Source organism: Cetorhinus maximus, chromosome 1 (assembly GCF_964194155.1).
Source record: "Cetorhinus maximus chromosome 1, sCetMax3.hap1.1, whole genome shotgun sequence".
In the NCBI taxonomy this organism is placed as follows: domain Eukaryota; kingdom Metazoa; phylum Chordata; class Chondrichthyes; order Lamniformes; family Cetorhinidae; genus Cetorhinus; species Cetorhinus maximus.
In genome coordinates, this window is record NC_135879.1 from 139,421,607 (window position 1) to 139,446,500 (window position 24,894).

Consider the following 24,894-nt stretch of genomic DNA (forward strand, 5'->3'; position numbering starts at 1 on the left):
TTACGTACCCCATTACCCTCACCCCCATTGCCATTTAAACTCTCCTGCACTCCACACTATCACAGGCCTCCCCTTTTGTTCTTTCCACACTATCCCCACCACCACAGCCCTGCACCACGTTACTTTCCTCCTTCCTCCAAATTAAAGGTGTGGCTATGGGTCCCCAATTATGCCTGTCTCTTTATGGGACATGTGGAACATTCTTTGTTCCAGTCCTACTCAGGCCCCCTCCCACAACTCTTTCTTCGGTGCATCGATGACTGTTTCGGTGCTGCTTCATGCTATAGTCGGGACCTGGAAAAATTTATCAATTTCCACCCCTCCACCACCTCCACATGGTCCATCTCCAACACTTCCCTTCCCTTCCTTGACCTCTCTGTCTCCATTTCTGGTGATAGGATATCCACCAATATTCATTATAAGCCCACCGACTCCCACGGTTACCTCGACTACAGTTCCTCAACCCCTGCTTCCTGTAAGGACTCCACCCCATTCTCTCAGTTCCTTCATCTCCGTCGTATCTGTTCCGATGATGCCACTTTCCAAAACGGCGCTTCTGACATGTCTTCCTTCTTCCGTAACTGAGGTTTCACTCCATTGTGGTTAACAGGGCCCTCAACCGTGTTCCACCCATCTCCTGCGCCTCTGCTGTCACACCTTCCTCTCCCTCCCAGAATCATGATAGGGTCCCCCTTGCCCTCACTTTCCACCCCACCAACCTCCACATTCAAAGGATCATCCTCCGCCATTTCCGCCAACTCCAGCATGATGCCACCACCAAACACATCTTCCCTTCAGCTCCCCCGTCAACATTCCGTAGGGACCATTCCTTCCAGGACACCCTGGTCCATTCCTCCATCATGCCCAACACCTCATCCCCCACCCACAGCACCTTCCCATGCAATTACAGAAGGTGCCACACCTGCCCCTTTACCTCCTCCCTCCTCACCGTCCAAGGGCCCAAACACTCCTTTCAGGTGAAGCAGTGCTTCACTTTCACCTCCTTCAATTTGGTCTACTGTATTCACTGCTCCCAGTGCGGCCTCCTCTACATTGGAGAAGCCAAACGCAGACTGGGTGACCGCTTTAAGGAACACCTTCGGTCTGTCCGCAAGCATGACCCAGACATTCCTGTCGCTTGCCATTTCAACACACCATCCTGCTCTCATGCCCACATGTCCATCCTTGGCCTGCTGCAATGTTCCAGTGAAGCCCAAGGCACACTGGAGGAACAGCACCTCATCTTCCGATTATTATCCAAAACTGAATGCATTATCCCAGCTGTGGTCTTATGGAGCTCTGTGTAGCTGAAGCATACTTCCTTCTCTTTATATTCAAATCTGCTTGAGATAGAGGCCAACTGACAGAACGTCCTGGGAGGCTCTGAGGGATGGAATTGTTTGAGGTCACACTTCTACTGATCCACTGACAATGTCACTGCTCCTATCCAAAATCCAAAAACCAGAACAATTTGAGTAACTTTGGCAAGAACCTAAGCCATTCCTGGTCTAACTTGGGCATTGGTGGGCTGGGAGACAGAATTGTGTTGTGGCATCATTGACATTCCTGCAACCCTGGCACTACAGTAAAGAAACATTTGCTCTGTATGATTAAATGTAGTTGAAAATCATCCTTAAGGTTTCCAAGTTATACCACACCCCCTCGCTCTCAGGGTCATGGCAATGCTAAAGACCTGGGACTCATTGGAGTCCCTGGTAACCAGCATTGCTGAGAGAGTAACTTATTGTAACTGTATTATATAATATGTCCTCTGGTAGTCACTAAATAGCCTGTTTGCCCTAGATATTTCAAAGCTCTTTTTTTTCTTTCTGGATTTTAATTACTAGGATAAGATGCATGCAATTTGTTAATAAAAGCCATTTAAATACTTAGCTCCAAAAACTTATGAGATTTTAGGGTGCAGTTGGCTGCAACAAAAATATTATTGATTTGATTTGCATACAGGTGAGTTTATTTGAGCTTGCCATTGTCAATAAGACTCAGAATAGGACTCAGAGCTCAATCGTGTTAAATAGCCTAATGTTTTCCTTCAATTTTAAAATATTCTAAATTGGAAAAGAACACAATATTCAAGCCCATTAGGATATTTATCCAGTTTAAGACAGTTGGGCCTTGAATTGTGCTGTTTAAAAAATGTTACCTTATTCAGTCGGCAGTGTTAGAATCCAAAATGTCCAATTCTTTAAAGTGCCTGTTTTTTATTGTCTAAGGAGTACATATGTTATGTTCCAGACTCTCTATTCTGAATCATGAACAGTGTTTTTAGAAACATGATTGACGTCATTCAGATTTGGAGTATCTAAATCTAAAGTCTAATAAACCCTCTTTCTTATTCTGTCAATCAGCAACAGACATCTCCTACATTGATGGACAACTTGCATACTATCATGGGTCATCTGCATAACTGAAAAAAATATTATTCGTTTGAAAGATTGGGTGTCGCTGGCTAGGCCAGCATTTATTGCTCATTCCTAGTTGCCCTTGAAAGGTCGGAGGGCTACCTACTTGAATGGCCACAGGCCATGTGGTGTTGGTGCATTCACAGTGCTGTTAGAGAGTTCTACTATTTTGACCTAGTAACAGTGAAGGAACAGCAGTATAGTTCCAAGTCAGGGTGGTGAGTGTCTTGAAAGGGAATGTGCATGCGATGATATCCCCAAGCACCTGCTGCCCTTCTAGGCATTAGAGGTCACAGGTTTGGAAGGTGCTGTCGAAGGAACCTTAGTGAGCTGTTGCAGTGCATGATTTGGATGGTATATACTGCAGCCACGTTGTGCTGTTGGTGGAGGGAGTGAATGTTTCAGGTGGCAGATGGGGTGCCATTCAAGTGGGCTGTTTTGTCCTGGATGGTGTTGAGCTTTTTGAGTGCTGTTGAAGCAACACTCATCCAGGCAAGTGGAGAGTATTCCATCACATTCCTGACTGGTGCCTTGTAGGTAGAAAAAAGAGTTTGGGAGACAGAAGATAAGTTACTCACCACAGAATTCCCAGCCTCTGACCTGCTCTTGTAGCCATAGTACTTTGGTTGAACCAGTTAAACTTCTTATGACGACCCCAGGGATTTTTATCACCGGGGGTTTGACATTGGTAATGCCATTGAATGTCAAGGAGAACTGGGCAGATCCTCTCTTGTTGAAGATAGCCTTTGCCTGACACTTGTGTGGCATGAATGTTACTTGCTAATTATCAGCCTAAGCCTGGATATTGTCCAGGTCTGCAGTAGGCAGGCATGGTCTGCTGCATTATTTGAGGATTTGCAAATTGAATTGGACATTATGCAAACATCAGTGAACATCCCCACTCCTGACCTTATGGTGAACAGTAGGTCACGGATGAAACAGGTAAAGATGGTTGGTCCTAGGACACTGCTCTGAGGAACTCCTGCAGTAGAATCCTGGGGCTGAGAGGATTGGTCTCCAAAACTACGTCTAGATATGACTCCAGAGAGTTTTACCATGATTCACATTAACCTTAATTTTACTAAGACATCTTGCAACCACATTTGGTCAAAGGCTGCTTTAATGTCAAAGGGAGTCACTCTCACCTCACTGCTGGAATTCAACTTTTTTGTCTAAACCAAGGCTGGACCAAGGCTGTAATGAGGCCTGGAGCTGAATAGTCCTGGCAGAAGCTGAGTAAGTTATTGCTGAGTAAGTGCTGTTTGATAGCACTGTTGGTGACACCTTCCATCACTTTGCTGATGATTGAAAGTTGACTTATGGGGTTGAAAATGGGTGCACTTAATTTGTCTTGCTTTCTATGGACAGGACACACCTGGGCTATTTTCCACAGGCAGCTGCCTATAACACTAACAGTGTTATAGCTGTACTGGCACATCTTAGGTAGAGGCACAGCTAGTTCTAGAGCACAAGTTTCAGAACCAAAATCAAAATGTTGTCAAGGCCCATAGCCTTTGTTGTAACCAGTGTGCTCATCCGTTTCTTGATATCACATGGAGTGAATCAAATTGGCTTCTTTGATGGCGGACCCTCAGCAGGAGGTCAAGATGGACTGTTCACTCAGCATTTCTGGCTGAAGATGATTTCAAATGTTTCAGCCTTGTCTTTTGCACTGACATGCTGGGCTATGCTATCATTGAGGATGGGAATGTTCCTGGAGCCTCCTCTTCTCTTTAGGAGTGTGAGGCTTTGATCTGATCCATTGTATGTGGAATCACTTAGCTAGTCTATCACATGCTGTTTCTAAGGTTTAGCATGCATGTAATCCTGAATTGTAGCTTCACCAAGTTGGCACCTCATTTTTGTGTGTGTGTTGTGTTACTCCTGGCATGCTCTTGCACTCTTCATTGAACCAGGATTGGTCAGCTGGTTTATTGGGAATGGTAGAGTGAGGGATATGCCAGGCCATAAGCTTACAGATTGTGGTTCAGTACAATTTTGCTGTTGCTGAGGCCCACAGTGCCTCAAGGAAGCCCAGTTTTGAGTTGCTAGATTTGTTCTCAATTAATCCAATTTAACTCGGTGGTAGTGCCACACAACATGATGGAGGGTATCCTTAATATGAAGGCAGAACTTCGGCTCCACAAGGACAGTGGTCACTCCTGTCAATACGGTCATGGACAGATGCATCTGAGGCAGGTAGATTGGCGAGAATGGGGTCAAGTAAGTTTGTCCCTCTTGTTGGTTCTCTCACAACCTGCCTCAGACGCAGTCTAGCAGCTATGTCCTTCAGGACGTGACCAGTTTGGTCAGTAGTGGTGTTACTGAGCCACTCTTGGCAACGGGCATTGAGGTCCCCTACCAGAGTACATTTTGCTACCCATAATGCTTCCTCCAGACGGTGTTCAACATCAGCTGAGGGAGAGTCGTAGGTGGTTATCTGCAGGAGGTTTCCTTGCCCATGTTTGACCTGACGCTATGGGTAGAATTTTACACTGGCGGGATTTTATGGTCCCACCGAAGTCAGTGAACTTTTGAGCGGTTCGCCACAATTTACAGCCCCGTCCCTGCCATGACAGGGTCATTAAAATCTGCCCAATGAGACTTCAAAGGGATACAGACTCAATATTGAGAACTCCCTGGCCAATTCCCTCCCCATTGTATATCACTGTGCCGCCACCTCTGGTGGGTCTGTCCTGCCAGTGGGACAGGACATACCGTGGTGTGATAATGCGGTAATGGAGGAGTCTGGGACATTGGCTGTGAGGCATGATTCTGTGAGTATGACTATGTCAGACTGTTGCTTGTCTATTCAGTTGCACAGGTCTTCCAGTTTTGGCAAAAGTCCCCAGAAGCATGTCCGGAGGACTTTGCAAGGTCGAATGGGCTGGGTGAGCTGTTGTGTTCCCTTGACTAGATCAATACTGAGTGGTCTGTCCAGCTTTATTCTTATTGTAATTCCTTGTGGTGGTTTGATATAACTGAGTGGCTTGCTAGACCATTTCAGAAAACAGTTAAGAGTCAACCGCATTGTTGTGGCTCTGGAGTCATATGTAGGCCAGACCAGGTAAGAACAGCAGATTTCCATCCCTAAGCTCCAACATCTAGAGTTAACAACAGAATGGAGCATTGGTAGTCATTTTAATAGAGAGCTAAATGATATTAATTCAAAACATACCAAATTATCAGTTATCCCATGCAGAATGCTATGACCCTCCCAAAACTTTATCTTTATCTCTAAAAATGTAAAACATTAGACTGTGAAGGGCTTTCTGAATGGCAAATAATTTTAGCTTTCTAGCAAGTCTATTTCCATGCAAAGAGCAACCCAGTTTGTAATATGTAAATTTTATTGCAAAGTATAAATCTTTGCAGTAATGACTATTATGGCTATTTGGAAGATAGGTATTTTATTGAATAGAAGAGAATAGAAGAATACAAATGAGAATGAATTTTGAGAAATGTTCCAAGCGGCAACCTTGCTTGACAGGAGCACAGATCATAGAATCTGGGATGAAGGCCCAATCCGTTGCTTTCACAATTTTCCAGTATTAAGAATAGGGAACCTTGTGATTTAGACACATTGATACCCGACACATGCAATTCTGCAATGAATGGTCCCCTCAATGGCTTGAGAAGTTACCCTGTGATTTCTTCTGGCAGAGCCTTGATTCAGATATTGGTAATTACCCAACGCTCCATGTGAAGCTTTGTTGCTTCTGCAGGAACATTTTGAGTTTTTATTACACATGGAACACAGAGATCTTTCTCCTCAGAGATTAACAGCTCAAAAAATATAGTTGGAGGTGATGTTCACTGGTAAGGAAAACTACTCGGAGAAAACAGACAACAAATTTGCATCCACCAGTTCTGCCTTCACCTAAAGTCAAAATTATCCCCCATCATTTTGTCCAAGCGGTTCCTTCACAGTTGGTAAGTACCTCATCCAAATTCTTATATCTAGCATTTATCAATGATAAAAAGAAAACTGGAAATACTTGAAATGTGGAAATTTAGCCAACATCGAGACTAACTGCCTCCTTTTCAATACCGTTACATGATGAAAAATTGGATTAGATTCAATGTCCAGTACAAAAACATCTTAATTATGTGTGTCTGAATTAGGATCACCCAAGAAAGGTTGACAACTCTTTCAACAGCACAATCCTACAAAAACTATTGTTTTTGGTATGTAGGGATATGTTTTAAGAGGTCTGTCTAAGGAGGGAGCAATATTGCTTATCTGTTTAAATTGTCTCTGAAACCAGTGCTGTTGAAACATCATCCTGCTTTCAAGCAGGGGTCAAAGTCAGCCACTGAGACAACAGATTAGCATCTCTACTATTTAATTTGCCAAATTTCATGGAAAACAGGTTAGATAAGAAGCTGTGCATCTACTCACTAAGGTGGTTCCAGAATAACCATCCTAAATATTTCCAGGCTATCCAATAAGATGTTGTATCCTAAGTTTGCTGTGAGACAGGAATCTTGATCTGTGTCAACAGCAAGGGTTCTTGATAAATGGATGCTCATCTTATCATAGCAAGTATTCATGAGGTCCCTTAGAAAAGCATACCTAAGCATAACTTCTCCCAGCTATTTCAGTGACCTACTGCATGACCTCAAAAGTGGTAACAAGAACAGGCAATGCTGGAAGCACTCAGCAGGTCAGGCAGCATAGGGAGAATAGGCCAGTGAACATTTCGGGTGTAGACCCTTCTTTGTTTAAAGGGCTCACACCCAAAGTATTAACTCTAGAAATGCTGTCTGCCCTGTTGAGCACTTGCAGCATTTTCTGTTATTTCAGATTCCCAGCATCTGTATTTTCTTGTTCCCTGCCTTCAAAAATCAATGTCTGTATGGCAGACACCAATGTTCTCCACAGTGTGGTTAGTATGAACTGAATCAGCCCGAGATATCAACAGAGTTGGGCAACAGGCTGGCAGAGCCCATTATTTTCAATGCTGAGAAGGCAAACTAAATAGCTCTGTCAGTAAGGTTGGACTGCATTGCTGCACTCCAGTTTCCTTCTTGATAAGATACCAAACATTCATTAGTTATTGATATCTGCACCTGTGCCTCAGTAATCAAATCAGAGGTACACTGGGGAAAACAGGTAGCTGGACAAGTTAATAGAAGAGTGAGCATCCTCGAGAAAGTCCAACCCTGTAAGTCATAGTCAGCAACATCAGCATCAAAGTCAGTAAGATCACGGCACTCGATGAAGTTGGCCTATTCTGTGCATGTGGATGTGACTAAGGTGTCAGACCTCTACAAGATAATCACTAGAATAACATAAGATTTGTTAGCACTTAAACCAGATCTCCACATTTACGCCAAAAACGCCAAAGCTGCTACAGTTGAATTTTAATATCCTGCATCAATCTAAAAAGTTTTTACAAAATGGCAGAGACAAAGCTTCACAGGCCTGAAATCCCAGTTTCCAGCATTTTCCAAACCACCCACCCCTAGCTTTAATTTCCCGAGACATTACACATTACACTTTTGTTTACAGCATCCTGGTAACATACAAAAAAATTCCTTTGTCAAAATTTTATTTTTAAGCTGCCAAGTATTTTGTAACGAGTACTGTGTCTTGCTTTTCCCATACAACAATCTACATTTTTAGTGAGTGCATGTGCCGTCTAGATAGCAGCTTAATGTTATAAGCTTTTATCGGCCTCTTGTTACCTTTCACTCCCTTTCCATTTAAGTTTCAATTGATGCCTGCTAGGTATCAACACTTAGTAAACATACCATCTAACAGGAAATGCTATTTATTCAAGAAATTGAACCTTGTACTATATCATTTATAGATAATGTAACTATATATTGGTATCTCAATGAGAGTCATTGCCAAAACATTCTGAACAACTTTAATGGAAGAGGAACAATGGCCCAATGGAGGGTGTGGGGAGTCCAGTAGCTGGTGAAGAACCCGGCAAGATCAGAGGTGTGGAGGCTTTGCTGATCTTAATTTCAGGGCCTCATGTAAACATGTGCAGACTCCCACATAACACCTGGCCCAACTGACTGCCTACAGCGAGGCCACAGGCAGGATCTTTTGGCAATAGTCCCCAGTAGTCAGTTGAGGGTCAGGGGGAGGAGGCTTCAAGGCACAATTGATGGTGGGTGGGTGGGGGTGTAGTCGAAGGAAGAATCAGTCAGCGATGGGATGAAGAAGAAGGAAGGCTCTTAATGCTGTTCCTTTTTGATTCTTTACTTTCAGGCTGGCTCTGTCAGACATTAAGGCAGCAATTCAGAGGTGGAAGGTCAGGCCTGACATCTTGGCAGTCAATTGGAGATTGAGGTGACTGGGGCTGCAAACCTAAGGACTAGTTGCAGGGTCTAGGAAGAGTACTCTTCCTTTGTTGTGATGCACAAGGAGTTCTAAAAGGAGCATTTATTTCAAAAGGACTTTAGACAATCAGTACTCTCACCTTGGACCTGTTACCAGGCGTCTTTGAATCTTTGACATCTTTGAATATTAACTAGGCCCCCACCAGCCTTTTTCAGGAATCTTGTCGATGGCCTAATTTGGTGCAGTAAAAAGTAAATGGCCGATAATGAGAGAGGATGCTTGTTCCTGATAATTTAGACTTCACCTTTTCCATCAGTCAGGAGATGGGGAATTATAAAATTGGGGCTATTGTTTCTCGAAGATATGTGGATAATAAGTATGAAATATATGTTTAACGTAGCTACCACCCACTGCCAGGATCTACATTTCATTGCTTTATTCTCCACGTAAGATTATGTCTCTTGACCTTAGCTGATATACCAGTAACTCATGCAGATTTATCAGAAAAGTAAGTGAGCTGATGGCGCAGCTATTTTATCTTTAGCAGGATTTTCCTTTTATGTTATCCTACTCATGCAGAACAGCCTCTGAACTGGAATTTATTTGGGTTATTTCGCATGAATCCTTCATGTTCTGGTCAAATGAAACAGCAAAAAATGCAAAGCATCAGACTGCAAACAACACTGTTACAAGGATTTTCAGAAGCTGTTAGAAACCTACTCCATCCTTCTGTTACAGAATCACAACCACAGCAGCATGTATGATGGACCTGAGGAGGTATCCCTTGGATGAACAGAACTGCACACTCGAAATAGAAAGCTGTAAGTTTTCCATTGTATTCATTGCTTCATTGTAAAGTAACAATGATTGATGTCAAGTTGCTGAATTGTGATGAACGTAACAACTAATTAACAGAAAATAGACTGTTAATACTAATCACTTTTGCTGTGGGCTGATGCCACGATATCAAGAGATTTGATTGGAAATCTATACCTTAGATGACATTTGCTCAGACTTTCTCCTTGCCAACCTCAATGCTTAGCAGATGTGGGATGCAGAATTGGCTAAAGTTCAAATCCAGTTCACACACAGCTGTGCAAATTACAGTAGGTTTCACAGTCTGGGAAGATATTAAACGTGTGAAAAAAAAAGGAATTAAATCATTCTATTTCATTAGCATAATGTTTTACCTCGTTTCACTGGTTGAGCATTTGGCATTGGACACAACACTTCAAAATATTGCAGGCCGAGATTTTCCGGCCTGACACCGGCGGGTATCGTGACGGGTGGGACGGGATTTTCGTGACAATGTCCGCTCATAGCGTCTACCTATTTTATAAACAGCCATAATATTAGTCATCAATGAAAAATAAACATTTCAATGCAGGGAAATGATCTTAAAGCAGCAGGATGCAGTAAGGCGCATTTCCATACATAGGAGCAAGAGTAGACCATTCAGCCTCTTGAGCATGTTCTGCCATTCAATTGGATCACATGACTGTGCTCCATTTAATTATCTGCTTTCCCTCCATATCCCTTAATACTCTTAGCTCACAAAAATCAATCAATCTCAGTCTTGAAAATTTCAATTGTTCCAGTATCCACATCCTTTTGGTGAAAGAATTCCTAATGTCCTTTACATTTTGCATGAAAATGTGTTTCCAGATTTCACTCCTAAAATGCTGAACTCTGATTATAGGATAATACCATCTTGTTCTGAATTGCAGCACCAGAGGAAATAGTTCCTCTGTATCTACACTATCAAATCAATTGTCATTTGGTAGAAGAATGAGGAGAGGCAATATAAAAGAAAAGGCATAATTCTGAAGTGGATGCAGGAGCAGTGGGACCTGGGGACTTATATCATTGAAGATGACAGGACAAATTGAGAAAGTGCTTAATTAAGCACATAGATCCTGGGTTTAATAAACAGGGGCATTGATTACAAAAGCAAGGAAGTTATGATAAACCTGTATAAAATTCTGGTTCAGCCTCAACTGGAGTATCGTGTCCAGTTCTGGGAACCACACTTTAGGAAGGGTGTGAAGGCATTAGAGAGGTTGCAGAAAAGATTCATGTGGATTGTTCCCAAGGATGAGCGTAGATTGGAGAAGCTGGAGCAATTCGTCTTGGAAACAAGGAAATTAAGAGGAGATTTGATAGATTTATTCAAAATCACGACGGGTCTGGACAGAGTAGATAGGGAGAAATTGTTCCCATTGGCTGAAGGTTTAAGAACCAGAGGGTACCGATTTAAAGTGATTGGCAAAGGAAGAAATAGTGACATGAGGAAAAATTTCCTTTCCACAGCAAGTGGTTAGGATTTGGAATGTACTGTCTGAGAGTGTGGTGGGGACAGGCCTTCAAAAGAGAATTGGATAATTGTCAAAAGAGAAAAAAATTGCAGGGCTACAGGAAAAGACAGGAGAGGGGGACTAGGGGAGTTGTTCTTGCAGACCGTCGCACAGATATGATGGGCCGTATAGCCTCCTCCTGTGCCACAACAGTTCTATAATTCTGTACGTTTGGTGGCAGCATCATGCTGGAGGTGGCGGAAATGGCGAAGGATGAGCCATTGAATGTGGAGGCCACTGGGACGGAAAGTGAGAACATGGGGAACCGTATCATGGCTCTGGGAGGGAGGGGAAGGGGTGAGAGTAAAAGTGTGGATAATGGAATGGACACAGTTGAAGACGTTGTCAGCAACAATGGAGGGGAATCTTCAGCAATGGTATGAAAGGTGGCATCGTCAGAAATGATCCTATAGATTCAACTAACATTGCAGCATAAATAGGTACACACAGTCATTTCTAGTAAATGGCAGGACAAAGCCTTATCTAATCCTACCATGCCTATTGCACGACTATGCAGATCCCCAAACCAGACTCCCATTTGCCTGTGGTCTTATTTTGTTGCAAACAATTGCAATTCTTTTAAGAGCGAGTCAAGTAGTATAACTTAAACTGAAATAAAAGCAATACCTTTTGAAATATATAAGGGCATAAATGCTTCTTTCCCCCTCTGCCTTTGCCCCAGATGTTAGCAGTGAGAAGTTCTATCACACCAGTGTGAGCAATTAGCATTTGCCTTTTCTGTCAGCACAACAGAGGTGAACTAATTTGATCACTGCTGGTATCATTAACCATTTAATATGCTTATACCAACATACCACCCTCTGTTATCTTAACAAAGGTGTTAACCACATTTAAATAAATGGATTAATGTCTCTGCGAAAATAGGGGGAAAAAGAATTTGCTACATATGCATTAAACATTTGAATGATAAAAATCACTAATCTATTGTCTATTGGATGGAGGTAAGGGGTCACAGAATTATAGAATAACAGAAATTTACAGCACAGAAGGAAGCCATTTAGCCCATTGTATCCTTGCCATCCAGCCTAATTTCACTTTCCAGCTCTTGGTCCATAGTCTTGTAGGTTACCACACTTTAAGTGCATATCCAAGTATTTTTTAAATGCGATGAGAGTTTCTGACTCTACCATCACTTCAGACAGTGAGTTCCAGATCCTCACCACCCTCTGGGTGAAAAAATTACTGCTCAAATTCCTCTAAACCTCCACCTCTTACCCTAAGTCTATGCCCCCTGGTTATGGGTCCTTCAACTAAAGGGAACAGACCTTCCTATCTGTTCCACCTAGACCCACTTCAATTAGGCCTCCCCTCATCTTTCTTAGTTCCAAAGAAATAGCCCCAGATGTCCAATCTTTCCTCATAACTAAAATTCTCCAGTCCAGGCAACTACCTCATAAATCTCCTCTGTACCCTCGCTGGTACAATCACATTTTATCTACAATGCAGTGACAAGAACTGTATGCAGTACTCCAAATTTGGCCTAACTAATGTTTTCTATATGTCCAGCATAAAACTCTCTTGCATTCTATGCCTTGGCTAATGAAGGAAAGTATCCTGTATACTTTCTTAACCATCTTATCCATCTGCCCCATCGCCTCCAGTGATCTAAGGTCCCTTTACACTCTTCAGTGTCCAATCATTTATTGCATATTCCCTTGTATTGTTTGCCTTCCCCAAATGCATTACCTCGCATTTCTCCAGACTGAACTTCATTTGCCCCTGTTCCGCCCACCTGAGTAGCCTGTGGATATCTTCCTACAGCCTATAGTTTTCTTCTTCATTATCAACCACACGCCCAAATTTTATATTGTCTGCAACATTCTTAATCATAACCCCACGTTCAAGTCCAAATCATTGATATATACCACAAAAAGCAGGGGAATGCTGTGGTACTCCACTGGAAACAGTCTTCCTGTCACAATAACACCCACTGACCATTATCCTTTGCTTCCTGCCTCTAAGCTAATTTTGGATCCAACTTGCCACTGGGTTAGAAAGAATTGGAGGCTCCCATGACTAATTTCAGAGGGGGATCCCATAATTCCGAAGGGTAGCTGCTTTTATCACTAACACCACTATTGCAAATAATCTCATTTCATTTCAGGGATGCATAAAAGAAATCCATTCTCGAGAGTTAGAGGGAGCTGGTGGTGTGGGGTGGCAGTTGTTGATCTTGTCCAATTTGCTTTCCATTTGCCAGCTTTATGAACATGCTAACTTCTGTTGAGATAAGGTTCCATGGATATTGACAATTTTCCAGTACCATGGAACATGTAGATCAACCTCGACAGAGAGTGTTGACAAAAATGACAGCTGAGCCCAATTCTGTTCTGATCTGATCTGATGTACACACGCACACGCATACACACACACACACACATGCACACACTTCCCTGGAGAAGTTAAAAGAGAGTGATCACATCCTTAGCTGCATTTTAGGAAGGATGAAAAGGCATTAGAAGGGGTGTAGAAAAGATTCATGAGAATGGTTCCAGTTCTGAAGTTGTGAAGACAGATTGAAGAAGTTGGAGCTCTTTTCATTGGAGAAAAGAAGATGGAGAGGTGATCTGATAGAGAGTTCTGGACAGAGTGGGTAGGGAGAAACTGTTCCCACTTGTGAAAGAATGAAAGGGCACAGATTTAAATTAATCAGTAAAAGAAACAAAAGTGATTATGCAGCGAGTGGTTAGGGTTTGGAATGCACAGCTTGAGAGTGTGGTGAAGGCTGGTTCAACTGAAGCATTCAGAAGGGAATTAGACATTTATCTGAAAGGAAGAATGTGCAGGGTTACGGGGAGAAGGCACTAAGTGAGCTGCTCACTCGGAGAGCCAGTGCAGGCATGATGGGCCAAATGGCCTCCGTCTGCGCTGTAACAGCCCTGTGATTCAGGTGCTGCGGCCAATATGCAGCATCCATTCCACTACTGCCTCAACTTAAATCAGTTAATTCAGTATTGACCTAAGGCTAAATCTGGGACTAGGCCTGTATTCATTGAGTATAAGAAGGGATGATCTAATTGAGGTGTTTAAGATGATTAAAGGAGTAAATAGGGGGGGATATAGGGATAGGAAGGCAAGGATGAGGAAGTGAAAAGAGCGGGAGAAGAGCACAGGATGGGGGAACTGAGGATAAGGGACAGGAAGGGGTCAGGAAGGGTTACATATGGCCTGGTAACAGGAGTTAGGGGAGAAGAAAGGAGAGGAGGGAAAAGTGAGTGGGAAAGGAACAGGGATCATAGAAAGGAAGGAACTGTCAGAAGGTATGTTCATTGAAGAACACCCATAAAAAAGTATTCCAGTGAGAAAGCAATAATAGGTATAAGACCATGAGACCATAAGACATAGGAGCAGAAATTAGGCCATTCGGCCCATCGAGTCTGCTCCGCCATTCAATCACAGCTGATAAGTTTCTCAACCCCATTCTCCCGCCTTCTCCCCGTAACCTTTGATCCCCTTACCAATCAAGAATCTATCTATCTCGGTCTTAAATACACTCAATGACCTGGCCTCCACAGCCTTCTGTGGCAATGAATTCCATAGATTCACCACTCTCTGGCTAAAGAAGTTTTTCCTTATCTCTGTTCTAAAAGGTCTTCCCTTTACTCTGAGGCTGTGCCCTTGGGACCTAGTCTCTCCTACTAATGGAAACATCTTCCCCACGTCCACTCTATCCAGGCCTTTCAGTATTCTGTAAGTTGCAATCAGATCCCCCCTCATCCTTCTAAACTCCATCGAGTATAGACCCAGAGTCCTCAAACATTCCTCATATGTTAAGCCTTTCATTCCTGGGATCGTTCTCGTGAACCTCCTCTGGACCATCTCCAGGGCCAGCACATCCTTCCTGAGATACGGGGCCCAAAATTGCTCACAATATTCTAAATGTGGTCTGACCAGAGCCTTATAAAGCCTCAGCAGCACATCCCTGCTTTTATATTCTAGTCCTCTCGAAATAAATGCTAACATTGCATTTGCCTTCCTAACTACCAACTCAACCTGCAAGTTAACCTTAAGAGAATCCTGGACTAGGACTCCCAAGTCCCTTTGCACTCCAGATTTCTGAATTCTCTCCCCATTTAGAAAATAGTCTATGCCTCTATTCTTCCTACCAAAGTGCATGACCTCACACTTCCCCACGTTGTATTCCATCTGCCACTTCTTTGCCCATTCTCCTAACCTGTCTAAATCCTTCTGCAGCCTCCCCGCCTCTTCAATACTATCTGTCCCTCCACCTATCTTTGTATCATCTGCAAACTTAGCCAGGATGCCCTCAGTTCCTTCATCTAGATCATTAATCTATAAAATGAAAAGTTGTGGTCCCAACACTGACCCCTGCGGAACTCCACTAGTCACCGGCCGCCATCCTGAGAAGGACCCCCTTATCCCCACTCTCTGCCTCCTGCCAGACAGCCAATCTTCTATCCATGCTAGTACCTTGCCTCTAACACCATGGGCTCTTATCTTACTGAGCAGCCTCCTGTGCGGCATCTTGTCAAAGGCCTTCTGGAAGTCCAAGTAGATAACATCCATTGGCTCTCCTTTGTCTAACCTACTCGTTACCTCCTCAAAGAATTGTTAGGCATGACCTCCCCTTGATGAAGGTGGGCAGGTTGGACAGTAAAAAAAGTAAAAAAAATCTTTTACCAAGATGTTTACCTTGTTGCAGCAAATGCATTGATACAGTGCCACCCAGTGACAAATGTTAGGAGTTGCAGTGAGAATTCCAATAGATTAATAGTAATTGATTGATAGTCACATAACGTTAGGGAGCTATGTGAATGGATTGCATGATATTACCATTTGTTTTGTGTTCTGTAAACTTCAAAAATGGCATTAAACCAAAAAAGAGAGCCAGGGGACAGAATGAAAGAAAGAGAGAGCACTGTTCTTCCTCATTTGATGTTACTTCAGTCTTTTTTTTAAAATCACATGAGTTTTGAAACCTGCTAATTATTTCTATCACCTGACAGTTGGATAAGTTCAATATGAATGAAGTACACTTGTGAGATAGACATTCTAACTTTTAAGACAGGGAGTGAGCCAAATATTTCCTAAGTCAATATTTCATTAAAATTGAATTTTGTAAACAAAGCCTCGGAGGAAAACTGAAAAGAGGAGAGAGGATAGGAGGAGATAGGAGTGGGAGGAAGGAGCTCTACCCTCTCAGCAATCGATTCTTTCTTTATTTTCATGATTCTCCTTTGCCAAAATTTCTGCAGTAATACTTATAAAGTTTATTCGATAAAAACTGGCAATAGTTGCAAGGGTGCCATTGTAGGGCAGCCTGTGACTGCAACTGTGACCATTGTGACACACAACTCGCAACTGTGAGGTCTAACAGGCCACATTGTGTGCTGGCACCCCTGGTCGGCAGCCTCCTTTCATCGTCAGTGGCAGAGGGGCCCTAATGTGCCTATCAATTGGCCTAATCGGCTACCCCCTGCTTGTGGGCAGGTAGCCTTTTCAGCCCTGCACCAGCATGCCCCGAAATGGCCTAGAGGTGGGAACATGTCAGCAAACAGACACACCACGTTTGGTGTCAGGAAATTTCAGTGCCAACCACCTCCAGTACTGCCTTCTCCAGAGATCTAACTTTCTGCCTAAGGTTTCAGGTGTCTCCTGATGTGGCCTGACTTGTTGAAAAATGGTTCCAACATTTTCTGATTTTATTTCAGTTTACAGCGTCGGTAATATTATGCTGTTTTTATATATAAAATATAAATATTCTTTTTGAAATGTGTAGTTTCTATTGTCATACATGGAAAATGCTATAAACAACAACTCAGGTAAATTGTTTTTCGGGAGAATCACCTCAGAAAATGGTGAACGGTTAAACCTTTACCTTGCGTTTTGTGTAAACCCTCAAAAGATAACCTTCAGTAACATTCACTGTCCTAAGAATGATTTCCTTAAGGGTTTTTGTTCTTAGTAACATTGGTGGGCTGAAAAATAGTAAATCCTGAAACCCTCTGTGAATGTCTACTCAGCTGTCATTCTCAACTATTTCTGGAAATAGTATATTCTGGTAAATGCTAGGAGCTGTAATCTGCAAGTTTCAGTCTACTCACGTAACAATGATGAATCTGGAAAGCTGTATGAACTCAATCCTCTCACTTAGGGACAGCAGAAAATATTGTTACAGGCATTTTAAGGACAGAAATATAGATAAGTTCAATGTTTTTTCTGTAAACATTGTAACTTTTATCTCTTCAAAACCCTACTAATCCTATTTCCAGTCACACATGCTTAGCTTAATTCGATGAAGAAAGATGGTGGCAGAGGGGATTTTGAAAAAGTAATTTGGGGTGATCCGATTGGTTCTCCTGTCCTTTTGCTTATTGATATTTATTGCTACCTTTCTTGATTTTGTTGTACAATGACTTTGATTCATAGAGCCATAGAGGTCTACAGCACAGCAAAAGGTCCTTCAGCCCATCGAGTCTGCACCAGTCAAACAAGTACCTAACTACTCTAATCCCATTTTCCAGCACTAGGTCCATCCTGCTTGACTATTACCGAATGGTATTCTGGCTATCATTCAACTTTGTTCATGTATTATAATATGAATTTTGAGCCAAATAAGTGGAAGTGTGATCCAAAAGTTTGCATCTAGAGAATGTGTGATGGACTTAACACTCATCCTGTAATCTCCAATTTTCACTTTATCCCAATGGCTAAAAACTCGACTTCTGCAGTAAATTCAGCTCTGTCCTGAGAGCAACCATATCATCCTTTATCCTACCACATACCATATCCTATCATACCACAACTCCAATGTACAACATCACTTAGGGCCCTGCCATCATTTTCTACTGATTTTGTTGCCACTTTAAGGATTGTCATGAAATTCCCCAGTTAAGGATGTCACACTTCATATAAGTAAAAAGATGTGACTACAAAGACAGAATGGTGCTAAGCTACCCACTCAACTTACTGTCCTATCTGGCACTGAAATCTTAAATGAAAATAATCAAATCAGAATGTTACTTCTGGACTGCCGCTTTCAATGATATTTCTATTCTTCACTGCTAAAGGTTGAGTAATGACAACTGTAAGTTCATGAGCAGTATGACACTTACATGCAATTTTCCATTAAAGGGTTAATGTATGGCCACTTCCATTGGGTAGGAAACAGGCACAACGGAAGCCACCTGCCTGATGGAAGCAATTCAGGACCCAACCATGGCCAGGATATTTCGGATGACGGAATTTCCCTTCCCGCCATCCAAGGAGTCAGTGGCAAACGTATCCCCGCCCATACTGGCTGCACCACAGCCATTTCACACTCCAACGAGCGTTAATTGGCTGGAGGCAGAACTTCCGCCCCTCAATCAGGAGGAAGTCCCACCTTGGTGAGCTGCCAGCGAATCAGATTGGCCAGTAGCTCTTTAGCCCCTGCAGCACCAGAAGCTGCAGTGGACAGCACAGGGACTGCAAGTAGCCTCCAGAGCCTAAGTCCTGGGAGTCCAGGACCAGGTGTGTTTTGGGGGGTGGGGGGGAGGCTCAGGACGGGGAGGGTAGGTGAGGCCTGGGGGTGGGAAGGAACGGACAGAGGGGGGCTGGTGTATTGGTGGAGAGGCCGGGGGCAGAGGGAGCGCCCCCACAGGGGTCAGACCTTTTGGGGTGCACCCAATGTTAAAAGAAGCCTGCTGATGCAGGTGCCACACCACCCTCCCCCCCCCACCCCCACACCTGGCCCCCAAGGTCTGAATGGGGTTACTTTTCGATCTGCCCCGCTGCCTCTGAACTCCTCCCACCTGCCTGAAATTTGAGGCTGGGTGGGAAACGGCTCGTAAATGGTTAATAATTGGCAATTGAGGCAAGGGCAGCAGAACCGGCCTAGGCCTCGCCCATCCCAGCTTTAAATTGTGGAGAGGTCGGGCAGACAAGAGCCCAGTGGGAACGCCATCCGAAAAATTTTACGGGCACCTCCCGTAAATTCGTGGGGGATTGTAAGATTGTAAGATTCTGGCCCATTTTTCTTCATCATGCCTCATTACTCGAGTGCTTCATTTGCATTAGATAGGGGAAACTAGATAAGTACATGAGGAAGAAAGTAATAGAAGGATATGTTGATAAGGTGAGATGAAGTAAGGTGGGAGGAGGCTTATGTGGAGCATAAACATCAGGGTAGATGTGTTAATTTGAAAGACCTGTCTCTGTGTTCAAAATAATGCGTAATACAATGTAATGCCATGTCATCATGGTGTGGTTCCCTAATTTTTGTAGTTTTTTGGGGGCCTAATAAATCTTTGGGAGAAGCTCCCCATCGCCTTTAGGCTGGTTGGGTTACATTTGGCCTTGTGGGTCACTTCAAGTGTACCTGTGCTCAATATTACAGATGGCCCACCCCATTATCAGCCCTCAAAAAATCCACATCTCAGCTTGACTAATCCATATCAAAAAGATGTGAACTTAAATAATGTAGTATCATATCCCCCAAATCACTTCACTAGAAAGAATTGTACTGCACAGTCACTGTTATTATGTGGAGAATCTCAAATCCCCACAGTAAGCAATATGATTTGATGACATTAGTGGGGGAAGGAGCACCGGAAAGACACTGGGTGGAATTTACCTTGCCTGTTTGGCATTGGGCGTCATGGCAGGTGTGAGCAGGCAATATGGTGGGAAGGCAAAAATTGGTTTCACGATGTTGTGAAACCAGTTTGCAATCATCTGCTCTGCCCGTCATTGGCGGGCCACGTTTCCCGCCGCCACATGTCCGGAACATCAGTTTAATACATCTGCATATCAATTCAAGACCAGCTTGCCAGAATCATCCCCCCCCATGCTGGATCATCTGAACCAATGTGTTTCACAACTGTACATAAACGATGTGCACCTGGCAAGTTGCACTTTGCTTGGCACCAACCCCTTGACCAGTGGTGGTCAGCTTTGGCACTGACCACCACTGCAACCGTAGAGATTGCTGGACCTTCTGCAGCCAGAGTGGGGGTGGAGGACATCACGGTGGGCCTCCAAAACACATTCCAGTGATGGGTCACTGAAATCTTTCTGGCTTTCAGGGCCATGTCTTCACTGGAGCAGTCCTGGGCTGCAAGCATTGAGAACTGTGTGTGCGGCTGCAGTTTAGGTATGGCACCCAGAGTGAGGAAACAGTGAGGTAACAGCGTGGCGGGCAATTCGGAGGCTGCCCGCCAGCGAGATGGCCTGTTTCCTGTGGCTGCATAGTTAATGAGGTGGGATTGGGACGATACGGCATGAACAGCCGCCATTGCGGCCAGCGGGTAAAACGTCCTTTTTCCTGCACGCTACCGTATTTAGTGTAAATCTGAGATGATTTGCCCTCTGTGATCCTCTTCAGATCTTTAACATCCACCTGAAAGGCAGTCAGAGCCTTGGTTACATCTCATCCTTTGGACCGCACCCCATACAATGCAGCATTTCTTTAGTACTCAAGTTACTGTCGACTAGATAACATGGCAAAGTCCTAAAGTGGGATGTGAACTGACAACTACCCAACTCAGAAGCAAAAATGCATTTGAGCCAGGGTCAGCTATTCAGTGAAAGAATGCAAGAGACAATTGGAGAGCCAGTAAATCGGTGGCATTATCTCATTTCCTAATGATTGGGAACAAGGCAACAATAGCAGAGTTTTCTGACCAGGTGTCCTCTATGATGAGAAATAGTACATGATGTGAAGTAGCCTTGAAGAGGGGAAGGAAAATAGCTTGAAAATACAATGTTTTCTGATTCGATCAAAACTAATCTGAAAATGGGTCATTCTGTTCTGACAGGCGACAGAAATGCTGTTATCCTTGATTGAGATCCTTGCTCACTGGCTTGATGCAACTATCCTCTTGATATCCATAAGTTTTACATATTAAAAGTGAAAATGAATTATTCAATTCCTTGCCTCTTTTTACTTTTTTAGAAATTAACCCATTTTCCCCTTTCTAATTTCTAAAGCTATATTCCTGTTAAACAACCAATGCAGGTATTTTGTCCTGAAGAAGAAAATATTGAGGTAAATATTCAACTTACTGAGCAGGTGGAAAACAGACATTTGCATGCCTATAATGGAGACTCCCAATTTGCATTTCCACTGATTGGGCAATTTATCCGCAATGACCATTTACCTGGGCAGTACATTGAAAACCTACCCCATCTACATTCTGATCTAACATCTGCAGGAAGCCAGCAAGTTATTCATCTGGGTGGCTTATTAAGATTTTCCCACTTTCCTCAAAGAAAAACAACCTTTCTTATACATGAGTTCTGATGAAGAGTCATTCGGACTCGAAACATTAACTGTATTCCTCTCCGCAAATACTGTCAGACCTGCTGAGTTTTTCCAGGTATTTTTGTTTTTGTTCTAGATTTCCAGCATCCGCAGTATTTTGCTTTTATCTTTCTTATACATTGTCAGCCCAATTTCATAGTAGTGGAATAAGGCAGCCAGTGCTTTTTCTATGTGAGTACAGTTATGAATGATAAATGCTTCACTGCAATAAAACATTGATGCAAACATAAAGAAAATAATAAAACATTAAGTTCTAAGAGTCTTCTATCATTTTTATAGTTTTCATTTAGGAAGGAAAAGGTACAAGAAAATGATACAACAACATTTCTATGCAGCTTGTCTTTTGCTATGAAACAAATCATTTAGAAAGATCCATACATTTTTCTTAACTGGCAGAAGACTAATGATGCATCTTCTTCTGAAAAGGAAGTGAAAATATTCTCTGCACTGCACATGCTCAGAAATATAGTCTAATTATCAGTGCTATATCATTATCCTATTTTTGAAAGGCAAAAGCTAATTATGAGGAAACCAATACCATAACCATTGCAGTTATTGTAAACTATATTATTTGACCTGTTAAACACTTGAGTAAAATGTTATGTTAATTTTTTTGTTAAATTCATATTTTAAATGTGCAATTGCCTTGGCAATTTGTGTTCCATTATTGTACATATTTATGAGATTATAGTGTTGATCTGAATAATAATGCATTGGAACATAGACATAGACGATGAAATTCAACATTGCCTTCAATACACAAGCTCAGCCTTCAGCTGACTGAGAAAAAGAGTATTTGAGGACCCTGATCTCAAACCCGAGACTAAGCTCTTACTTTGCCAGATAGCACTGAACTCCGCACTCCTATATGCTTCAAAGACTTGGACAACCTATGGCTGGCACCTCAAAGTATTTGAGAAGTATCACCAGTGGTGCCTTCGCAAGATCCACCAAATTCGGTGGCAAGACAGGCGGTCCAATAGCAGCTTCCTCTCCAAGCCAACATGCTCAGCACCAAGGCAAAACTAGCTCTGCTAAACTGATCATGTCATCCATATGCCTGGCACCAGACTCTCAAAGAAACTGCTCTGCTCGAAACTCAATCATGACAGGAAACTCCCAGGAGGACTGCGGAAATATTCTTAAAGTATCCCTGAAGAGATCGAACATCACCCTGACTCACGGGAGCCCCGGTCACCAGCCAAAATGGAGAATGTTTATTCGAGAAGGCACTGAACACATCAAAAGTCTTCATTGGGAACATGCAGAGACAAAATCGAGACGTTGGAGAAAGCGCACAAACCACCAAACAACTCATCTATCCAACCCTTCAAACACCACCTGTGCTATATGTGCAGATCTGGCATTGGACTTATCAGCCATTTCAGAATCCATCGAACCAGAGTGGGATCCTCAATCCCGAGGGTCTTCCTAAGAAGAAGTGAAGGCGAAGAATGCATTCGAACAATTATGTTGTTAATTAATTAATTAATTGATTAATTAATTAATTAATAGCCACTTAAGGGCCTCGTTCTGCCCTGCTGAAATTTTTCCTACAGTGGGCAGAGACCAGTATCAAATGTGAAGCTTGGCAGCTTTCACTGCTCAGGCTGGTGGCAGGCAAGGGTGGGGACAGTATGTCCTTTATGGATACCTTGAGCCCAACAGAGGCCCCTCCAATGTCTTCCCCGTTCTCTGCACATCCCAGCCCCCTCCCCAGCCTGTCCACATGGCTCCTCATCCACCTCACTCCCCCCTCACCATGCCCTGACAGCCTGGCCCAACAAGATCCCCGGCCATTTACCTTTGTGTCCAGAGCCAGTGACAATCTCCACTGGGGACTGGATGCACCCCCAACAGTGGCCACGACTACAGATAACGATGCTGGGAAGCTGCTGGCCAAACTAATGGCCAGCAGCTCTCGGAGGCAGGGCTTCCTCCCCAGATGGCGTCAGAAGTCCCATCCTCGAGCCAGTTATGGCTAGCTGGCTGTTAAATTCCTGCAGGAAATCTGGCAGAGTTACATTCATTCTGGGCGAAACAGAGATACCAGTGCAGTGTAAAATTCCACTCATTGAAACTGCACACTGGTCAATGCACTTTTAGTAAAGAGAATTTCTTTCAGCATTTGACAAGGTTAAAACATTTTGCAAATAGATTAGGGACTTGTTTGCTCTTTTCTTTCTTTTTCTTGGAGAATATCAATGCTGTCACATTTTTAATTTCAAATAATAGGACTGGGCCTAGAGCAAAGCTCTAGGCAGTTGTACCATAAACTGAGAGACACAAGTTCCAAATAGATTCTTAACCTTGGTCCCAGAGACAAATTTGCTCACTTTGACTAGGTTGCTTAGGGGGAAAAGAGAAAAATGGTGGTGATGTGTATCAAGCCAAACCACTATCACAATTGCACCCTCTCTCCTGGGTTCAAGCATACCTTCTGGCAAGCCACTCGCGAACTGATATTAAGTTATACAAAGTGGATCTCTACCCTCCAAACCAGCCTTCAGAGGGAAAGAATTGCAAGAAAAGTGTAAAGAATTTTTTTTAACTATTGCTATTTTTTTATTGAACTACTTGTAAATATCTTGTCAAAAAACAATTGCATGTTGAAATAGAACCACAAAAATACAGGAGAAATGGTGTCATTTCCCTGCAGCTTGTGTTTGCTGCAAGTTCACAGGTAATAGTGACAGTGTTATGTTCACCTGGCAATAGGGGGTGGAATTTTATGGCCCCGTCACAGCAGGAGTGGGGCCATAACATGCAGCAAGCTGTCCAAAAGTCCATTGGCTTCGACGGGACCGGAAAATCCCACCGGCTGGAGGGGCCATAAAATTCTGCCCAGGATCCATGAGAGACACCATCAAAAAAGCAAGCAACTTATTTCATCATTTCAAAACAATGATGGAACTAACATGGTACTTGAACATTACAGAAATGTCTTAAATATAGACTTATTGCAAAAGCAATGATTTTAGCTTGCTAATGGACAAACTATATTCATACATAACAATGAGCACTGAAATATCCCCTTAACAAAATATAATACTGATAAACATTTTTGAGCACAGTTGGCTTTGTTGAGAGGAAATGAACTTTCCACCATATCTTTATTTCTAATTGAACCTTCAGCTAAAAGTGATTGTTGTAAAAGGGGTAATTTAATAAAATTACTATTTTCATTTATTATGGTCCTTTGAGCAGGCCAATACATTAAATAAATTCGATATATGCTATTTATGGGAGCTGGTTAGCTCAGTTGGCTAGAGGGCTAGTGTAAGGTTCAAAATAACGCCAATAGTGCAGGTTTGAGCTCAGTTTCAGCTGAGGTAGACTTGGGACCTGTCTCCTTGTCCTGCATCTGAGAGTGGATGGCAATGGCAAACCAGCACTAAAAAAAAAACTGCCAAGGAAAACAGCACAGCTAGGAGCATCAGCAATGAGTCAAGGGCCTGACTTTGGACAGAGCACACATGAATGCTACTTATATTATAAAATAAAACTTAATATACCTGTAATTTAAACCACAGG

At 42.9% G+C, this 24,894-nt stretch overlaps 1 protein-coding gene across 5 annotated transcripts in view; it reads left to right on the top strand.

Annotated features, from left to right (window-relative positions):
* Nucleotides 1–24,894, top strand: part of LOC144688455 (gamma-aminobutyric acid receptor subunit beta-1-like) — a 383,572-nt gene that overhangs the window by 266,095 nt on the left and 92,583 nt on the right. For all 5 annotated transcript variants that reach the window (XM_078555074.1, XM_078555167.1, XM_078555257.1 and 2 more), the window contains exon 5: nucleotides 9,460–9,542. In XM_078555074.1, coding sequence (XP_078411200.1) covers nucleotides 9,460–9,542 — 83 coding nt within the window. The remainder of the gene's footprint in view (nucleotides 1–9,459; nucleotides 9,543–24,894) is intronic.